Source organism: Beta vulgaris, chromosome 8, assembly GCF_026745355.1.
Source record: "Beta vulgaris subsp. vulgaris cultivar EL10 chromosome 8, EL10.2, whole genome shotgun sequence".
NCBI lineage: Eukaryota > Viridiplantae > Streptophyta > Magnoliopsida > Caryophyllales > Amaranthaceae > Beta > Beta vulgaris.
Window position 1 is genome coordinate 46,527,067 of NC_079209.1, and position 22,044 is coordinate 46,549,110.

The window sequence follows — 22,044 nt, forward strand, 5'->3', positions numbered from 1 at the left end:
CCTTTTAAAAAAAACTTTGCGTTGTACCCCATCCATTGCTCTCCCCAATACCTCCATGCATAGTAGAAATACGTATGGGGATGATAACGGGTCTCCCTGCCTTACGGAGTTCCGTTTATCAAAATTGAAAAGGTAACAGTTGAAATACATTGATGTACCCATATTTATGGTAAACCCATTACTCGTAGTGTGTGTTGAAGACAATCCCACCTCACCCTATCGTATGCTTTATTCATATTAGTTTTCATTTGCGAAATTTTTCTTTCTCTTTTTCTGGTTTTTCAACCACATAATTAATTCATGGGCCAATAAGCAACTATCTTGCATTAATCGATCTGGTATATAGAGTGGACGTTGATTAGGAGTTTAGGACTGTACCTAACTTGGGTTGGGTTTGAGTCCCATGATAAAGGATTGAGTTTAGGGTTGGCAGTGACAGGTTTAGAATTTTCAAATTAGGAATATAGAAGTACGGTAAATTAATTACTATATCTACAAATACTTCATGTGATCAATGATCAATGATCAATCTATCATAAAATTTTATTAATTCAAACTAATTCATTTTTTCGTTTATAATTATTGTTAATATTTTACAAGTTCAACAAACAAAATTAATAATTAAAAATTAATTTCTAAACAATTAAAAAACTTATAGTTTCTTTTTTTTCTTAAAGAATAAGGAAAAAATTGAAGTAGATGTAGAACTTAGTGGAAGTCAGGAAGTCAGTAAGTCAGCAGTCGGCATGGGTGCGGGTAGACGCCTCCGGTAGCAGCCAGTTCCGAGCAAAACATATGGATGTTCTAATGGAAAAAGAAAAAGTCGGGGCAAGCATTAAAAAAAGTAAGAAAAAAAAAGTGACAATAACAACTCATGTTTTATTTTAATTCATTTCAATTTCTTCTTTTATTTTGACAGTGGTATAGTAATAGCCAGTATTCTTAAATTCCTGTTCAACGGTAAGTTTGAAAAAAATTTAAATAAATAATTTCATATTTATTTCATTTTGGGGTACTACAATACCCCTATGCCCCATCTAAATCAACAATTGCAGGTTGCTTTGGGTAAATTTGAGATTTAGGTTGATTTCAATCTTTGGTGGATAAGTTTAGTATAGGTATTAGGTAGGGAACTTTGTATCACTTTAAATCTGGTTGAAATTGGGTCGGGTTTAATTGGATTAGGTGGTGTGGGGTCTAGTCAGTGTTACCTAATTTAATTCGCTACCCTATTCACCTTTTGAATTTGTCAATTCGCCAAAAATGAACCAAAATCGACCATAATTCATTTTTCTCATTTCGCAACTCGCGGGGTAACTAGAAAATTAGGCAACACTAGGTCTCATCAGCCTTTGAAGAAACGGGTTCAGGTTTACATGACAATTTAGATTGAGTTATGTGCTTGTTAACGGAAAAAGGTCATCAAAGTCTGCCTTTTCAGATTATTTATGCAACACCACCTCTCCAGCCACGTAGTGATAATGCATTTTCTTTTTGTGTTGATCCTTAATGTAGTGATGAATTTATCACCCTTTTATGATGATTTTTCTTTCATCTTCATCCATAGCTAAGAGGATCCCACAGTGAAGAGTTGTTGCTTCGTCAATGTAAGCACTAGTTTTCTTGAGGTTGTAGGTATACACCTTCATAAGATTTTTGGCAAAATTGTGAAGAAGAACCCCTGATTGTTCTTGAGGTTGAACAAACTAAGCGGTCGAAATTTAATTTGAGAAATGATGTAGAAGGTGATTCCAACGTAACAAGAAATGAAGGATGGATGGGACAGATGAGAAAGCTCCTCCACAAGATAGAACCAGAAGCATGGAGAGAGTCATGTTTACAAAAATATCAATCCTTGTGAGAAATACGAAATCAACGGAGTATATTATATACGCTTTAAGCCTCATAATTGAAAATGGTGGCCTTACATTCCTTCCAAAGTTTCCGATGAAGAAAGATAAATATAACATGAATTTTCTTTTGTTGTTGAGATATAACACAATTTCTTTTAGTGAGATATTTGGAATAGTTCTTTGTAACAACCTTAGATAATAGATTGGTTCCATAACTCTCTTATTTTTGTTAGAAGCAAAAGAGACGATCAATTGTTTCAAATACTATTATGGCCAATAATTTGAAGTTTAGTTGGGACTTAGCTTCTAAAGCCCATATGTAGCAATATGTGCCATATTTCTTCCTCCAGGTTAAGAGTTTTGAGACCATGAGTTAGTCAAGTCACTAACTTAACTGGTAATTGACATTTGAAAGTGAGCCTCTAGACTGGAACATCCTCCATCTCCATATAAAAGTATAAGGATTTTCTTGATTAAAGTGACTACATGGCCATTTTCCGTGTTCTTGTATTTGAATACTTGTAAATTTAAATGAAAAAATGTTCCCAACTCTAGATATTATTGTTCCGAATATAGGAGATGCCTAAAATCTCCGTTCTCCCAAAGTATACAACAAAAATTCATTTTGTATAGAATATCCTAGCCACCATTGATCCTCCCCGCCATCCTTTTTCCAAAAACTATATGCAAAAATTTCGAGAAAACGCACCAAAAGAAGTTAGAGACTCACGAAGAACAAAGGCACACTCTAAGATTTCTCAGTAAACTTTGATAGTCGCAAAAAGAAGAATTTCTCAATTTTAAAGTCAAACGAAATAAGATGAGTCTTTCTAACCCAATATGAAAATCCTTCAAACGATATATCAACCAATACATTATATTTTATAAAAGACCCCAAACATGCATATTTATTCATCTTGTGATTAGTTTGGATCCTCCAAAGGTGATCCTTGAGTGAATTAATGACAATCACTTTCGTCTATAAAAAATCAACATCATTGTAAAATTGAAAGGCGATCACATTGTTATCATTTCTTAAAGGGATGAATCCCATAACACAAATAATATAAGGGTGGTGTAAGTGAAAAGGACAATGTGGAAGTAGCAATAATTTCTTAGTGGAAGTATTCCATAATATCATCTCGATCTCCTCCTTTGGATTATACATCATCAAACACATCATCGTGTCCACTAAGTTACTAGAACTCAATACGATCTACTGAGGAAGATTTCCCTACTAAACCCCCCCCCCCAAGGAACAACCTTTGGGTAATTCTAATCTTGTTTAGTTAAGGTTAGAAGCATAATTAAATAAGAGTTCACTTAATGCATCAACAAACTGATTATCACTGGAAATTATTTTGGATTTGAATTATACCCAGTTGAACTTGCTCAAAAACAAAGTAGAAACCCAATATAAGATGCTTCCTGCAAAAGTGAAAAAAGGGATATAGGAAAAGAAGTGCGCAACCTTAAGATTATTGCACAAATCGTCCGTTAATGTGTTAATTTCATGCCAAGCTTAAAGAGTATATTATAACATTATCATAGGACCGTTGCTATTATTGTATTCTTCACGTCTTAATATTATGTTTATGTTGAATAAGCTTATTTAAGCTCCATGAGATTTGATTCGGACCAAGCTAAACTAAGCATCTGGATTTACAAAGATAAGTGTTTTTAATCACTAACTCAATCTACATTAATTGGAGCATGTAATCGCGATGATATGTTGCAACAACGTTGAAAACCTTGATGAATTGTTCTGTTTGAGTAATATACGTGATATTTCATGTATACTAATGAGGTTTTGTAGGACAACACATGTTGAGATAGTTTTTTTCGTGCATATGCAACGTTAGGGAGAGGTATTTAAGATGACCCAAAATGGCACGAAACTCAAGATGATTAGAAATAGGTGAGTCAATGGCTTTGGTGAATATAGGATTAAGTGTTGTAAACGAGGGTGCGTATTTTGTATATTATAGAGAGTGAGAAGGTTACATCTAATACTTTGTTCAGTTGAGAAACATTCCATGAGAGTTGAGAACAACTTCAACACCAAAAAAGTTGGTGAAAAGGCCAATGTCCTTTGAAGAAAAACAAGCAACAAGGGAGGTCATGAAAATCATTTAAGTAGGGTTTATGAGGTCTAATGATAATACGCCATCAACATGAACCGATAAGTAAAAAAGAAGGAGCCATGTTGGTAGAGAAAGAAAGAGGGTTTAAACTATGGAGTTGTTAAGCTTATGGGAATAGAGAAAGCTTTTAGATTTGCATACCAAGCTCTATTGGATTGTTTGAGCCTATATATATATATATATATATATATATATATATATATATATATATATATATATATATATATATATATATATATATATACTATATATATATATATCATATATAATATATATTATACATATATATATATGTATATATGTATATATGTATATATATATATATATATATGTATATATTTATATATATATGTATATATATATATGTATATATGTATATATTTATATATATATGTATATATATATATGTATATATGTATATATATATATACATATATGTATATATATATATGTATATATGTATATACATATATGTATATATGTATATATATATATATATATGTATATATGTATATATAAATATATACATATATATATATATATGTATATATATATATATATATATAAATACATATATATATACATAAATATATACATATATATATATACATATATATATATACATATATACATATATATATATATACATATATATATATATACATATATACATATATATATATATATAATCTTAACCAAGAACTATTGGGTCTAATGGTATGGTTTCCTACCTCCCACATGGGAGACCAAGGTTCAAACGATATATCAACCAATACATTATATTCTATAAAAGACCCCAAACATGCATATTTATTCATCTTGTGATTAGTTTGGATCCTCCAAAGGTGATCCTTGAGTGAATTAATGACAATCAATGTCGTCTATGAAAATCAACATCATTGTAAAATCAAAAGGTGATCACATTGTTATCGTTTCTTAAAGGGATGTCCCATAACACAAATAAAATAAGAGTGGTGTAAGTGAAAAGGACAAGGAGGAAGTAGCAATAATTTATTAATGGAAGGATTCCACAATATCATCTCGATCTCCTCCTTTGGATTATACATCATTAAACCCATTATCGTGTCCACTAAGTTAGTAAAACTCAATATGATCTATTAAGGAAACGATTTCCCTATCAACCCCCCCCCCCCGCGCGCGCGCGCGTGCAAGGAACAACCTTTGGGTGATTTTAATCTTGTTTAGTTATGTTTAGAAGCATAATTAAACAAGAGTTCACTTAATGCATCCGCAAACTGATTATCATCATAAATTATTTTGGACTTGCATTATACCCAATTGAACTTGCTCAAAAACAAAGTAGAAAGCCAAGACAAGATGCTTCATGCAAAAGTGGAAAAAGGGATATAGGAAAAGTAGTGCGCAACCATAAGATTATTGCATAAATCATCGTTATTGTCTTAATTTCATGCCAAGCTCAAAAAGTATATTATAACATTATCATAGGACCGTTGCTATTATTGTATTCGTCACGACTTAATATTCTGTTTATGTTGAAGAAGCTTCTTTAAGCTCCATAAGAATTGATTTGGACCAAGCTAAACTAAGCATATGGATTTACAAAGATAAGTGTTTTTTAATCACTAACTCAATCTACATTAATTGAAGCACGTAATCGCGATGATATGTTGCAGTAAAGTTGAAGACCTTGATGAATCGTTCCGTTTGAGTAATATACGTGATATTTCATGTATACTAATGAGGTTTTGTAGGACAACACATTTTAAGATAGTTTTTTTCGTGCATATGCAACGTTAGGAAGAGGTATTGAAGATGACCCAAAATGGCACGAAATTCAAGATGATTAGAAATAAGTAAGTCAATGGATTTGGTGAATATAGGTCTAAGTGTTGTAAATAAGGGTGCGTATTTTGTATATTATAGCGAGTGAGAAGGTTACATCTAATACTTTGTTCAGTTGAGATACCATGAGAGTTGAGAACAACTTCAACACCAAGAAAGTTGGTGAAAAGGCCAAGGTCCTTTGAAGAAAAACAAGCAACAAGGGAGGTCATGAAAATCGTTTAAGTAGGGTTTATGAGGTCTAATGATAATAACGTCGTCAACATGAACCAATAAGTAAAAAAGAAGGAGCCATGTTGGTAGAGAAAGAAAGACGGTTTGAATAATGGAGTTGTTAAGCTTATGGGAATAGAGAAAGCTTTTAGCTTTGTATACCAAGCTCTATTGGATTGTTTGAGCCTAAGGTTCTTGGGTCTAATCTTATGTCTTCCTACCTCCCACATGGGAGACCAAGGTTCAAATCTTGGTGGAAGCAAATTTTCAATATTGTTGTGGGGGAAGGGGGGTTTGGGGCTTGTTGGGCCTCTGGGTGAGTAGCCCTGTGCAAGGGCAGCCCAAAAGAAATGGATGTTACCACGGGTTCCCGAAATGGGGGTCCAAATATATAAACGTAAAAACATAGTGAGGATGAGATATGACTATTAAGTTGGTTGATCCATGTAAATGGTTTTAATGAGGTTGCCTTGGAGGAAGACATTGTTCATGTCAAATAAGTGAAGGGATCAATAAGGAAACTAATTATAGAGAAAACTAGCAAAATCTGTCATGATCTTGATCATGAAGCTAACGGTTTTAAAGTGATCACTACTTTAGTGAAATCCTATACTGACAACCCAAGCTGTTAGGAAATGGGGTGTTGTATTATCAATGCGGAACAAGTCAATGATATAATAAGGATGAGAAAAACAATAAAGAAGATAAATGGACAGAACACAAGAATTTACGTGGTTCAAGCAAAATAAGCCTACGTCCACAAGAGGGGGAATCAAGAGCTTCTACTATGATGGAGAAAAACAGAGAGAATAATTACGAGTCTTAAGAATAGTAGAGGCTAAAAGTTGTGTCTATAGTTGTGTATATAATGAATACCAAGAGGGTCCTTTTATAACATAAGGAAACCCTAATAAACCCTAGAATATACTCCGCACAAAATCCATAAAGAAATCAGGCATTCTGCGTCAAAATCCACGTCTCCTAGTCGGGTCGGGCGGTAATCAAATTCAAACTGGCTGATGTCTCGGTCCCAATCGGGCTTTTTAAGCCCGGTCGTAGTTCGCTGAGGGAGCCCGATCGGGTGGATGTCGCCCGACCCGATCGGACGAAATTCTAGTTCGATAGTGCTTCGTAAAACAGCCATAACTTTTTCGTTTCTCAACGAAATTGGGCATATGACCTGTTGTTGGAAAGATATATAAACAAGATCTCACCGCCAATTTGAATCATATCAAAACATTTATATATTGAGAGAAATCTGCATTCAAAGTCAGCCTTATGCCATTTTTGCAAGATTTCAAGTCACAAATAATACAAGCCTTGTATTGTTTCAGTGTTGTTGAGATGGTACTTAATGCGTAGAAGAAAAAAGTTTCATAACCAGTTATATTGTGAGCTTTGGAAAGAGACAAAAATGTCATAGTCAGGCTTGGGGCATTTCTAGCAGACTTAGTGTTGTTTAGGGTCTTTCAAAGCTTGTGTTGATATGATTCAAATCTGGGCATTTCTAGCAGACTTAGTGTTGTTGAGATGGTTTTGCAGTCTAGCTATGATAATGAGAGCAAGAAGGGTTGGAGTTGGGATGGAGGTAGAAGAGAGGTCGGGCTAGGTTGCTTGTTGGTGATATGGTTTGTGTTGGAAGGAAGGTGGGTTAGCCAAATTGTAAAACCAAGGAGTTGGGCTACATGGTAGTAGTCTTAATGGACGTATGGAGGGGTCGACTTAAGGGTTCTTGCAACATTTTTGTGTTGATGCTGGGCATGTCCATACTACACCATTGATTAGCTCAGGTCCATAGTACATCATCGATCAACAATGAGAAATAAGGTGGTTGTTGGGTTAAACATAGGGAAGGGTATAAGAACTCAAACTTCGAGAATTAAATTAACACGAGGAGAAGTGTTGAGCATGCGTGTAACAACCCGCACTTTCGAGCTGCTAGCTAATCACACATAACATTCATTAATCTCAATTAACACTTAATAACCTCAAATTATATTCACTCGCAGGAAACATAACCTATAAAATGATCCTGGACCTGTGGGTTATAAGCCCATAACAAATCTTCTTCAAAAGCAAATAACAGATTACATAATACCTTACTCGATTTCCAAAACAATATAATATTTTATTCTCAAATAAAGATATATACTCTTAAATACAACCTCTGAATAATAAATCTAATTATAATTTCATAACCAAACTCTTCCTCTTTGATCCATTACGAGCTTCCCACACTAACCTACAATTACAGAAGAGAAATACAAAACAAACAAAAACTAAAATGAGTGGAAAGCTCAGTAACTTCACTTCAACCCGTGATTCGTAAACGTTTTTCATATAAGAAACTAACTTGGTAATTGTTCGGAAAAGGATTCATCCTTTAAAATATTCCGTTGGCATAGTGTAGTCACGTAAGAGAAATCTCTGGCAAGTACAGGCAGAAACTTAACATAATATAACATAACACAATATTCGACCTTATCTGGTCTTAACTCATATCTAAATCATTTTCCTCCAACTGTATACCTTGCCCACTATTCATCTCAGTCATAAGCTAAGCCAACTAAAATAATTTCGAAATCATTTTCTCGTTATCACACTCAAATCATATTCCAAGAAACACAAATATTTCCGAACAATTCCAATAAGAGAACAAAAATCTTTATACATAAAGATGCATCTATAATCATGGTCATGACTATAACGGTATGTGATATTGAAAACATAATATAACATGAGCATGTAAATTCATTTTGCTGAACATAAAGGTTACCTCAACTGCAAACCATTTTCTTAAGCTTCATATCCAATAACTCATAACTTTAAAGCTTCTTTAATTCCTTCGAGTTCCACAAATCGATATCATAATACACCTCAACAACAATACAATAATTAAAAGCTATTCGGAAACTAGCCTCATCAACCCTTAATAAAACTACAACAAAAAATATTCTTAGGTCTATGAACTTTCAAGGGGTGCAATCCAAACCCATTTCAATTGTTCACTAATTAGTATGCATTCACAAACTCCAACAATCACCATACATATATAACCCCATTAGTACTTTTATAATTTCATAATATAATGGAATTGGACAAATACATAATTTGATTTTGAAAGCTTTGAAAACCAGCGTAACATATCAAAATTTTACTTAGTCCACAACTACTTTGGGAAAAATCAAAACTTGAATTACAACCTTCAAAACAAGGAGAAAGATTCAATTTTTGAATTCAACAACCTACCACAAACTGATATTGCTAACCTATAACAAGATTCAAAACTGAATTTAGTTATAAAAATCACAAAATAAAATCCATTTGCACAGGGACTTGAATCTTGGAATCACATAAAAGGAGGAAGAAATCTTATAACTTATACCTTCACATAAGAGATGAAGGAGATGATGGTTGCAAGCACTGTAGCACGAAAGAACACACAACAGCAATGCATAAAAAATACAGCAGCAACACCAAACTTGCAAAGGCCATAACTCATAGCTCCGAACTCCGATTGAAGAAAATTTTGAGCCCAAATTCAATAACTCAAAAAGATCTACAACTTTGATGAAGAAAAAAAGAACAAAATTGAGTTGCATGTTGGAGAAAATTGCAGCAACAGATTGGTGAAAACAGAAGAGAGAGAGAACCTAAGGGTTCTTCCTTGGTTCTTCATTTTGTATTTTGTTTTCTTTTTGGTAAATTTGATACCAAAATTTTCAAGATTGTGATCTCCAGGAATTGGAGATTAATTTGGTGAACTTTAGAATTTTGACAAGAAAGCAAATGGGTGTATTCCCTCCAAATGACACACGAAGGAAAAGAAAGGAAATGGAGTTGATGGAATAAATTTGCTTTTCTTTTCTTCTTCTTTTCAAAACCCAATGAATAAACAACTCAAATATAATCAACTACTAACTTGTGTTTAATAAAATAATTTCAAAACAAAATTAAGTTAATAAAATATTAAAATTTAATAAACTAATGATAGTTGTTTAAAAAATATAAGCTATTACAATGCGCATTTTAGTATCTAAGCAATAGTAAGCCATATGTGAAAGGGGGTAACCTGAACTACAAAGATGCATGGGGTTGAGTGAGTTCTATCTTGTGCTTTAGGTAAGGTTGTAACCAAGTAATTATGAATAGTATAGACATCCCAATCTACAGAGCTTCTTTTACTTAAAAGAGGAGTATTGAAGAGTTTGAAATAAAGAAAATGACTATAAAAAATAGGTGTAGGAAGTTCATTATTAATAATCTTAAATTAAGTTAATAGTAAATTAAGTTTAGTTTAGACAAGAAAAATTCAAATTTATAAGACCAAACCCGATAGATTAAGCATACACCCGTCAACTACAAAATAGAAGACTAACCAACTTCTTTCAGGGAAGACAACATAAGCTTAAATTTTTAGAGCTTGTTCATTATCGTTTTTAGTTACTAGTTTTCTGTTTTTAGTTTCCAATATTAACAAGATTAGTAGAACTATGACTAACTTTAAGTTAATTAAAATACTTATATTATATGACTTTTAAAATTATTAAAGTAAAAACTCAAAAGTTACAAGGATGCAAAATAAGCTCTTAATAGTTCATTTCGTAAGCGATTATAAATAGTAACAATGGAAATGCATTTATTAATGTTAATCTGCAAGGAAAATCTTATGTTAATACCCATATCAACAATCTTAATTTTCCCAAACATAAATTTTTTCTTCTTACATTTCGTCATTGAATGGCAAAAAATGAAGGAAATCACATTTGTTTAAGTATGAGATTACAATACCTGAATAATACTGTATTGAAGTATGTAACCCTAAGAGCTAATAATAGTAAGATCTAAATACATTTCTCAACACAATACTCCTAGTGATCTATTACAAAATACGCGTTAATGGTGTAGTGATATAGACGAGATTCAATCCCAAGCATTAGGTATCACCCCCATAAGACTTTACCAATTAAGTTAACAATAAAACTCGTATGGACATGATCCACAATACGAGAGGCCTTGTCTGACCCTCCAAATGTAGACCTTTTTTTTTTTTTTTTCATATAATGGCTATCTTCAACTTATAGTTACTCATCTTTAAACATGTTATATTCTAACATAATGATCCTTTTTTTTTCTAAATATGATCACCATTTTTTATACTTCATTTGTTTCTTTTTAATCTATACACTTTCTTTTTCGGTCTTTTTTTTTTTTTTTAACATACACACTGTTAGTTTTCTTATTATTGGTAACATATTTCACCTACTTTTTTCTACTTTCTACCCATGTTATCTATTTTTTAATATATTAATTCACTTTTTAGTTTATCTCTCCACTTTTCAATTTATCTCTCATACTTTTTGTACTTCTTTCTTAGTTCTCCCTCAAATCAAAGTGATTAAACTAAAAAGAAATGAAGAGAGTAAGTACCATGATTATGTCTCTTTCTAATATAGCAACTTTTTTTTTCTTACACAGTGTTTCTATACAACATATAGTTACTCCTATTTTGTTTTACTACTAGCAAATTTTTGTCATATTGACGTTATTTCTCTCAATCAGTTATTCATCAACGTTATAAAAAATTGATTCGAACATATATTTATAATTATTTATAATTTATTTAATATATTTTTCTTAAATCAATGTTACGTCAGTTTTTTTAGTTATTTTTTCATCATTATTCGAGTATAGTATTGAGAGAAGGAAATATATATAAAGCATAAGAAAGTTTGTGCTCAAATAAAGTGGAAGAATTTGTATATCAGGTTCAATCGTTGAATATTAATAAAGTGGAAGAGTTTGATTTAAACAATTAGGTTTTAAAATATTATCAGTATGATTATTAATATGAAATTCTTTTTTTATTTTTTTTCTGACCGTGTCAATCAAATTATATTGTCAGTTTATTTTTTTATCACAGTTTTTAACACATATGTAAGAAGAGGAAATCATTATCCTTAATTTAATACTCCCTCCGTTTCCTAAAGATCTTCTCTCTTTCCGTTTAAGGGTGTTTTCAAAAGATCTTCCCTCTTTTGCTTTATTCCTTATTTGGCAAAACAAATTTCCCTATTTACCCTCTCATGTCACTATCATATGGTTCACCATTACATTATTAATTCAATTTTACTCCCTTTTTCTCTCCTACTTTAACCCCTTTTTATTTGTTTATTTATCTTAACCCATTTCTCTCTCCTACTTTACTCACAACATGCCCCACACAATTTGATTTTCCTTGGTATCTGTAGGAACAGTAAGTGAGAAGATCTTTAGGAAACGGAGGGAGTATTTAATAGAAATTTCAAATTTAGTTCCATTATTAACTTGTTCAATATATATCATATTTTTTCTAAGTAGAACACCATCTTCCTCCCCCATCACCTATATAATAGAGATATGAAACCCTCCTTTTTTTTTTTTTTCTTATGGTCACATTTCTTTAACTTATAGTTACTTTTCTTTTATATATATTATTTTTTAACATAGTAACTTTTTTTCTACATATTTGTTGTTTCCCGCCTATAGAGATATGCATGCCAGCTTTATGTCCATACTAAATTTAGTGTCAATCATGTCCATTTAAGTTTTTTAATGACATTCACAAAACAAGATTATTTTGTTATATACTTCCATCTTTGCCTTTTTATACTCTCTCTGATTTTATTAGTTCACCCATATTTTTTGTTGTCTTTTATTATTTTATCCATTTCTTTTTTATTTTTCTTGTTTTTAAAATGGTCCCACCAATTATTTATTATTATTTGTACATTCTCACTCTACTTTTCCTGACCCATGACATTAACTCCAATACTACACACCAATAAATTAATTTCTCTTTCGTCCAATGTGTACACAAGTCATGTCAATAAACAAAAGTAAAAATTAGCTTTGCAACAAGATTTGCACCCATGACCTCTTGCTATTATACATGACACAATTACCATCTCAAACAACTTTTAATCATGCTTTAAGTGTCCACCTTATTATATTTGTACCTTTTAAATGTTGAGTTTTCCTTAATATATTTTAATCGGAATGGAAAAAATACATATCAAGTTCGAAAAACAATACCAACCCGGGACAACACCCGATCCCAAATACTAATTGTTTATTATTATTTGTACATTCTCACTCTACTTTTCTTGACCCACAACATTAACTTCAATACTACACACTAATAAATTAATTTCTCTTTCCTTATATGACTCACATACCTAATTCTGCTAAAATTCTATGCTCAAAGAAATTAAATGGGTAAATTAATAAAAACAAAGGGAGTATTTTCCTAATATTTAACTTTAACACCATGTGCAACTAGGCGCGTAAATGAGACGAGATAACTCGCGAGCTACTCGAGATCGACTCGGTTAAAACTCGGTCAAAACTCGACACTCGAGTGAGCTTGAATTGAACTTGAGCTCGACTCGAGACGTTGGTGAGTTGAGTTGAGCAACTCGATACTCGATTCGAAAACTCGTGAGAAGCTCGAATACTTAATTATCAATAGAAAAATACCTAAGTTCAATATTTTCCTACTTTATTATTGCTTTTGTTCTTAACATGAGACACTTGTAAACTACTCGAAATCTATCCGGTCAAAACTCAACCCGACTGAACTTGAATCAACTAGACCCAACTCAAACTCGACTCGAAATATTAACGAGTCGAGTCGAGCTAACTCAATCTCGAACTCGACGCACATCATTGACGGAATGACAGTCCTATCTCCTATGTGCAAGTGCAACATACTACCTCTAGTCTTTATTAGTTTACCCGTATTTCTTTTTGGGATGTCCCTTATTAGTTTACCCATTTCTTTTGTTTCTATTTTTGGAATGTGACCACTAACTTTCCATCACACATACATTCAACTTTAACATAAAATAATAGTTTTTGTTTTCTTCTATGTCCCACGATATCATTTCTTCTAAAACTTTGTGCAAAATAAACGGGTAAACTAATAATGACCGGAGGAGTATCCAGTCATTAATCTAGTAGATTACTCTATAGTTTGAAAACATTTTAAAGAGAAATCTTCAAATTCACGAATCCATACATTTGCTTCTCCTCCTCTGACCTCTCCTACTAGTAGTATTAAACAATCTGGTCATTTTCCTTTTACCACTCTGCAATCAATCGTTACTCATTCTCCTCTCTTTTCTCTCTCTCCTCTTCTCTCTCCTGATTTCGATCTGAAGATCGAAGATGGGAATCCATGGCAGCAGCTCATGGATCTTCTCTCTCCTCTGCGTTCTTCTCCTCTTCTCACAAGCTCATTCCTTTTACCTTCCTGGTGTTGCACCTCAAGATTTCCAAAGGGTTTGTTCCTCTTCTTCTCTAATATCCGACTGTCGGTGATTTACTAATCATTTCTTTTTTTGTTACATCTTCACTGTTTTTTACGTATTATGGATTGTGCAATGTTGATTTAATCAATTTGGGGATTTAGGGTTTTAGGATCTAAGCTGTTTTGATTTGTGCTGTAGTCACTCTATCCTGGATCTGATTTTCTGGAATGAATATATGTGGTATTTGATCTAGATATTTGGGATGTTGATTTTTTTAGGTTTGCTTTCATTTGAATTCTTCACAGCAACATATGTTAAGGGAAGGAATTTTGTTGATGTTTGAGATTTTGGGAGATTTATTGTTTTGATTGGATCTTTGATTTTAAGTGATTATCTCACTCTGAGCTGTATATGTCAAGCTGACGATGTGCAGGAATAGCAGCATATGTCACTTTCTTATATGATAGATATTGTCATAGGTTGCCAGGCTATGCTAGCACAAAGCTGATCATTTATTTGTTGAATTGAGGATCAGAGTATTAGAGGGAATGACATAGGAAAGGGTTCCAGTTAAATTCTTATGTTGGATGTATTTGTGAAGATGTACTATTTTCAAATGTGTTAGGTTGCTTATTTGCTAGTTTAGCTTTCTACTCCCTTGGTCTCAAAATTAGTTGCTCCATAGGTAGTTGGCGTGCATTGTAGTAAGATAGGAAAAAGTTGGTAGGTGAATGTTGGTTTCAACTTTCGAGAGAAGTAGAGAAAAAATTGATACTATAAAACGATGGAGCGATAATTTGAGACACCCCAAAATGGAAAATGGAACAAATAATTTGTGACAGAGGGAGTATTACATAAAACGGGTGAAACTTGGGTGTTTTACTTAACTGGGGTGAGGGGTCTAAATTGCAATATCCTGTTTTCATTTGTTGCAATATGTAGGCTTTAACTAATTGTTGTTCATTTTGTGGATGAATAAAATGTTTCTGTATACGAGAATATTTTAATCAAGGATCAAATAATTGTTGTATCTTTTGTTTGGATTCTGGTGCAGGGAGATCCCCTTCAAGTTAAGGTCAATAAACTTTCATCTACAAAGACCCAGCTCCCTTATAATTACTATTTCTTGAAATATTGTAAGCCTCAAAAGATTGTTAACAGTGCGGAGAACTTGGGAGAAGTTCTTCGTGGTGATCGTATAGAGAATTCCGTGTACACGGTAAGCTTACCTTTTCTTTTATATAAATATATATATATATATATATATATATATATATATATTTACTAATTGACTAGATTCTAGAATATGTTCTCAGTGTCTTTTCCATCTCCACTGTAAACCAGTTTTAGACCTCACAACAGTCATTTATAATATATATGAACTAGCTTTGCTGTCCCAAGCCTGACATTTCTTTTGGTATAACAGTTTAAGATGAGAGAAGAACGGGCATGTCAGGTCGGTTGCCGTGTAAAACTTGATGCTGAGGCTGCAAAAAATTTTAAGGAGATGATCAATGATGAATATCGGGTTAACATGTGAGTACTAGTGTTGATGAAGGTTGTAAACCAAGGCTCGATTCTGTCTGTTCACATTTTTTTGTGGTTTAACAGGATTCTGGACAACCTTCCAGTTGCTGTGATAAGGCAAAGGAGAGACGCACAAGGCAAGGTCTATGAGCATGGGTTTCGTGTAGGATTCAAAGGAAAGTACTCTGGGGTAAGTCCTACTCAATTCCATTTACCTCTGGATGCTGTGCTGCTCCTTATACCTGATTTTGTTGCTGAAACTTGTTGTAACAGACTAATGAGGAGAAGTACTTTATCCACAACCATTTAATCTTCAAAGTCATGTACCACAAGGATCTGGAAACAGATGTTGCTCGTATAGTTGGTTTTGAAGTTACTCCTCTCAGGTTTGCTTCCTATCTTTGTTTTGCAACCGTCGATGATTTCATTTTTTTTTTGTATTCTTAATGGGTGCATTGTGATTTCATGTTTCCTTATTCATTTTTGGTTAAATGTTTGATTTTCTTTTACCTCATGAATTTCATAGTATCAAATGTTGCTTCAATATCTTATTTTATGTATGCCTTGTTTTTGTTAATACTTTTAGTGATATCATTCAACTGTTCTAGCCTTACTCAGTCAGCAGAGCTTTTTGCATGTTATCATTGTGTATGATACTATGGCTATGGAGTTATTGCTACAAGTGATTTTGTTAAACAGTGTTATGTATACAGTGAATGTCAGATATAATATAAGCATGTTATTTAAGGTCAAAGGCAAGGTCAAAGGTGGCTTGTGGTCCTATTTTTGTTGCTGAGCTTGTGCTGGCTGTCTATTGAGGCATTGTGGACTAGTTGGAGTAGTTTTTAACATTTATCTACTGCACTATGTGAATTTCCTGGGCCAGATGATTATACCGATGATGCTTGCAATGGCACAAGATGTTTTGTTTTTCCACTGGAAATCTCTGAATTTATCTCAACTTGTTAGACACGATGTGAACTTATTAGCCCTTATCAAACTTTTTTAACCTGGAAATAAACTTACACAACTTATTTGCCTTTATCGGAACTTTTATGAACCTAACAAGCGTAAAACTTACTTTTTAAGTTGAAAGAGCGTAGTCACATATGCATATGTGACAACTGACAAGTAATTTTCAAGTAAAGCTACATAGTAGTATCACTTTTCCTCAGCAAGCTTTATTGACTAAAAAATTTATTTATACAGTGAGTCTCTTGGTTTTTTCTTTTAAATAGAAAGTTAGGTATATATATTTTTAACATTATGTCCTAGTTGAAATAATGGCCCATTTGTATATTGGCTGGCTGCTCCTCATCATTTCATGTGCAATTGGCTCTTCACTGTGTTGGTCATAGCTTGGGTGGCATAGAGCCTATAATATATATGTCCCACGCTTTGCATTACCTATCATTCGGCATAATTACATTTCCAAGGTTCTGAAGGGTTGGGATTGATGGCGAAGTCAAGGACATAATGTTGAGACAAGATCCTTATTTTATGTTGGCTATTCAAACTCCATGTTGAGGGGGATCAGTCGGAGCTATTTTCATAATATGTTTTAAGCTTTTTATGATGGCTGTGATGAAACATGGCAAATGAAGCATATTGTTTATATGGCCCAGAAAAGGAAAATTGGAGGAGTTTCAAAAAGTTTAAATTTCCAACTCATTGAATTGTTAAACTAGACCGTAAAGAGACAATTGAAGATGGTAAGCTGCACTAGTATTGCCATAAATCGTCTCATGTTCCTTCACAGGAGATTTCACCTCTGATTTTGCTGTCCCTCTCTCCAGAGTGTAAGTTAGGACTTATCATCTGGCTTGAAAGTATAGAGAGAAATAGAGAATTAATATATCGTGGTGCAGTACAGGGTCTCCAATTTATGGTAACGAGGAGTAGCACAAACTTCTTAGGGCCGTGCTAGTAAATGATCAGTTCATTAGCTAAAAGTAAATTACCTTTCTGCCACTTGGACTGATGAGTTCATGCCACCTCTTGTAGAAATATGGTGAAGAGCTCTTTTAGAAATATATCTAAGATTTATGAAATGAACTAGTTCAGGGGAAGGCTAATTTTTTCCCTCTATTTTATTGTACAATTCTCTATAACATTATTGGTGCAGAAACCGATAGCAATCTGTTAGATGTTGATTCCTTTAGTTCTTAAGGCATGGAACTGTGGATGAGTGGTGGTGACTGGTGACAGTACATACCACCTGAGCCTAGCCCCTTTTTTGATACTTTTTTCTCTCTTCATTGTCGAATAATTATGCAAGTTGAGTACGGCTCTTTGCATAGAATGTCCTTCAGATTGGTGGACTCTCTTTCCGCCTGGTCCCGTGCAGTGTTTAGGTCTCTCTGTAAAGGGCTATAGCTAGTTATGCTCAGACTCCATGCTTGTGGGGTTGCTTTATTTGCTTGATGAAGAGTTTCATTCAGTTTCTAGCTTGTTGCACTTTTTTGATTAATCAGTCTTTAGTTGTTACACGTGAATGTTGATACCCATTCATACAATGTTATTCAATTCAAATTTTTTGATCCATGTTTTTTTTTTGAAATCTGTAGCATCTCTTCATTGCAGTTGTAATTTGTATTATTCCGTCTACATGCTCTGCATTGCTGTCCTATAAATCTCTTTGCTCCTATAACAGTATTGCTCATGAGTACAAGGAGTGGAAAGATCAAGATACTCAATTAGCAACTTGCACGAAAAACATTATTCAAAGTGGCACCCCGCCACAAGAGGTTGATGCTGATAAAGAGGTTGTGTTTACTTATGATGTCACATTTGAGGTATGTTCTTCTCTAGAAATAAGAAGTACATTTCTTTCATGTTTCTTCCTCACCTCATTTTTTTCTATTCTCAACTATTCAGGAGAGTGACATTAAATGGGCATCAAGATGGGATACATATCTTCTAATGAATGATGATCAGATCCATTGGTTCTCCATCATCAACTCCTTGATGATCGTCCTTTTCCTCTCTGGAATGGTTGCCATGATCATGATGCGAACACTTTACAGAGACATTGCCAACTATAACCAATTGGAGACTCAAGATGAGGCTCAGGAAGAAACTGGCTGGAAATTGGTTCATGGGGATGCTTTCAGGCCACCTCTAAACTCTAGTCTCTTGTGTGTGTATGTTGGAACTGGTGTTCAAATCTTTGGAATGACCCTAGTCACTATGATGTTTGCACTGCTTGGGTTCCTTTCCCCTTCTAACCGTGGTGGGCTAATGACTGCAATGGTTCTATTGTGGGTCTTTATGGGTTTGTTTGGTGGTTATTCCTCAGCTCGTTTGTACAAGATGTTCAAAGGCACTGAGTGGAAAAAGAACACATTGAAAACTGCCTTCATGTTCCCTGGAATACTCTTTGGCATTTTCTTTGTATTGAACACCCTGATATGGGGGGAGAAATCTTCAGGGGCTGTGCCTTTTGGAACTATGCTGGCGTTGATGCTGTTGTGGTTTGGCATATCAGTTCCACTGGTTTTTGTTGGCAGTTATTTGGGATTTAAAAAGCCACCGATGGACGACCCAGTCAAAACAAATAAAATCCCTAGGCAAATACCTGAGCAGGCTTGGTACATGAAGCCCATATTCTCTATTCTTATAGGAGGCATCCTTCCCTTTGGAGCAGTCTTTATTGAGCTTTTCTTTATACTGACATCCATATGGCTGAACCAATTCTACTACATTTTTGGCTTCCTTTTCATCGTGTTTGTCATCTTGATAATCACATGTGCTGAAATTACCATAGTGCTCTGCTACTTTCAGTTGTGCAGTGAAGATTATCATTGGTGGTGGAGGGCATACTTGACAGCTGGTTCCTCTGCCCTCTACTTGTTCTTGTACTCCATTTTCTATTTCTTCACAAAGCTGGAAATTACTAAGCTGGTTTCTGGGATCCTTTACTTTGGGTATATGCTCATTGGTTCATATGCGTTCTTTGTACTGACCGGCACAATTGGCTTTTATGCGTGCTTCTGGTTTGTCAGAAAGATCTACTCATCTGTGAAGATTGACTAATCATTGCAACAAGGCGAGTTTTTTCGGGTTCTAGTGAGTGAATTCTCAGTGGTATTCACCTCCAAACTGCAGAAGAACGAGTTAGGAAGATTTTTTGATGTAGATGTGTATGTTCTTCAAGGTCAGCTGAACTGTGGAGCTTCAGCCATGCAGAAAAAGATATCATTTTGCAGGTGCTAGTGTAGGTCATGCTGTGTACTAATGTGCTTTCAGAATATTACTTCTCATAGTATTGTGACTGGATCACACTTTTAATACACCATACTGCAATGTTTTCCTTAATTTCAGCTCAAATCACTTTTATTTGATTCTTATATTAGTTAATAGCATGTTGCTGATATGCTTGTGATAGTTATTTGTGGTCATGAACATATTTTCACTTGTTACGTATATATCATGTTTCTGAAGAAGAGTATCATTTGTGGCGAAGTGTCAGTTACAGAGACTTCCCGAAGCGTTTAACACTGCTTGGACTCCAGTGGTTCGCTCTTCCACTTAAATTTAGAGCGCACTTCTTTTCTTTTCTTTAAAAAGAATGGAGCAAACTGAGATAAAGTTCTGCTCTCAATAATAAAAAATTGTAAAGCCCTTGATAAGAATCTGATTATGGTCTGGGTAACATTTCAATGCAACAATTTTGAATCATATATCCCAGTGGCAATTGATGTTCTAATTTTCCTCTTTCGGCAAGTTGCCACTCAATTTTGAATTTTTAAAGACCGAGTACATGGTTAGAATTGCTATATCATGGCTGCAAGGTTTGGAGCAATTACTTTTGTTTAGATAACGAGAAAATTTCCATTTATTAAACATTGGAGTACAGCTTAATGCTAATACAACCGCATAGAAATAACTAACACTAATAAGAACTATATTAAGTCATACATACTTGATAAACCAAAAACTAACTATTACATGTCCAGTCCAAAAGAAGTTTTGGATCGCAATTACGATGTATATATATTTTGCTAACAGAACACTTGTATCACTTATATGACTGTGTACCAAAATGTTTGAATTACCAACACATGCTTAGATCAACTGGTAAGGGAGTTGTTCTAACTTAACCAGAGGTTTCGGGTTCGAGCCCTGGGAATGTAGCAGAGTGTGTTGGGAGAGCTCCCCCCCAATTGGGGCCTGACCTGACTCGAATCAGGATTAATCGGATCCAAAAATGAATTTCGAAAATCGGGTATGGTTCACCAAAAAAAATGTTTGAATTTGCAAATATATTTTCTTAAGACAGGATGGCAATGGGGGTCAAGGAACGAAAGGCAAATAAGATAAGGTTATTAGAACTTTCCTTTTCAACCCATTTTCCTTATTTGAGTTACTTTCTCCGTTTCAATTTAGTTGTGACACTTTCTATTTTAGGAAGTTTCAATTTAATTGTGACACTTTCATTTTGGGTAATAACTTCTTTCTCTCGCTCTCGCTCTCTCCTATCACATTTTCTTTCTCTATCTCTCCTCTCCAAAAATTGCCTAGGAGTCCGTGATTTTAAAAGTGTCAATAACTAAATTGAAACGGATGAAGTATTTCAAATGAGCAATGAGCAAAATATAATTTGGTGTACCATACTCACGATGATAAAATTTGCATCTCCTTGTACATATGGGGACATATTGTGATTTTTTCGTATTTCGGAAGATAAAAAAATGCTAAAGTTGGAATTGAAATCCGTTTTATATCATTGCTATATGCGACTTTATGCACCCAAAAAAAAGTCTTTGCCTTGTATCCATACCAAACTTATTAATTATTAATAAGTGAAAATTATAACAAGTTGTCAGGTGCAGGTGAGAATGAGTCCTTATGTAAGAACATATATCATATGTGATAATATATTATGTTTGGAACATACACAACATTTTTTGGAACATATACAATACTTTTTAGAACATATTGGATATTTTTTAGAACATATGCATGATTTTTAGAACAATAACTTATAGAACATATGTTATGGTTTCTAGAACAGGAAAACATCTTTTTACGTAAGAACCTAATCAACACATATACATATAGTGATATACATGTTTTAAATTTCCAAGCTTATTTCCTAGATAATTTCAAGTATGTTCTTAAATATTTTATATGTGTTCCAAATTATTTCAAGTATTTTCTAAATTACTTTTAACATGTTCCAAAGAAGAA

General features: G+C 33.6%; 1 protein-coding gene across 1 annotated transcript; it reads left to right on the forward strand.

Moving 5' to 3' along the window:
• The first annotated feature begins 14,095 nt into the window (after positions 1 to 14,095).
• LOC104884242 (transmembrane 9 superfamily member 7) lies at positions 14,096 to 20,169 on the forward strand. Its single transcript, XM_010668860.4, has 7 exons — positions 14,096 to 14,356; positions 15,380 to 15,544; positions 15,752 to 15,861; positions 15,937 to 16,042; positions 16,126 to 16,238; positions 18,506 to 18,647; positions 18,730 to 20,169. Exons 1-7 carry the CDS (start codon positions 14,243 to 14,245, stop codon positions 19,885 to 19,887), a joined length of 1,908 nt encoding a protein of 635 aa, XP_010667162.1. The 5' UTR covers positions 14,096 to 14,242; the 3' UTR covers positions 19,888 to 20,169.
• The last annotated feature ends 1,875 nt before the right edge of the window (positions 20,170 to 22,044 follow it).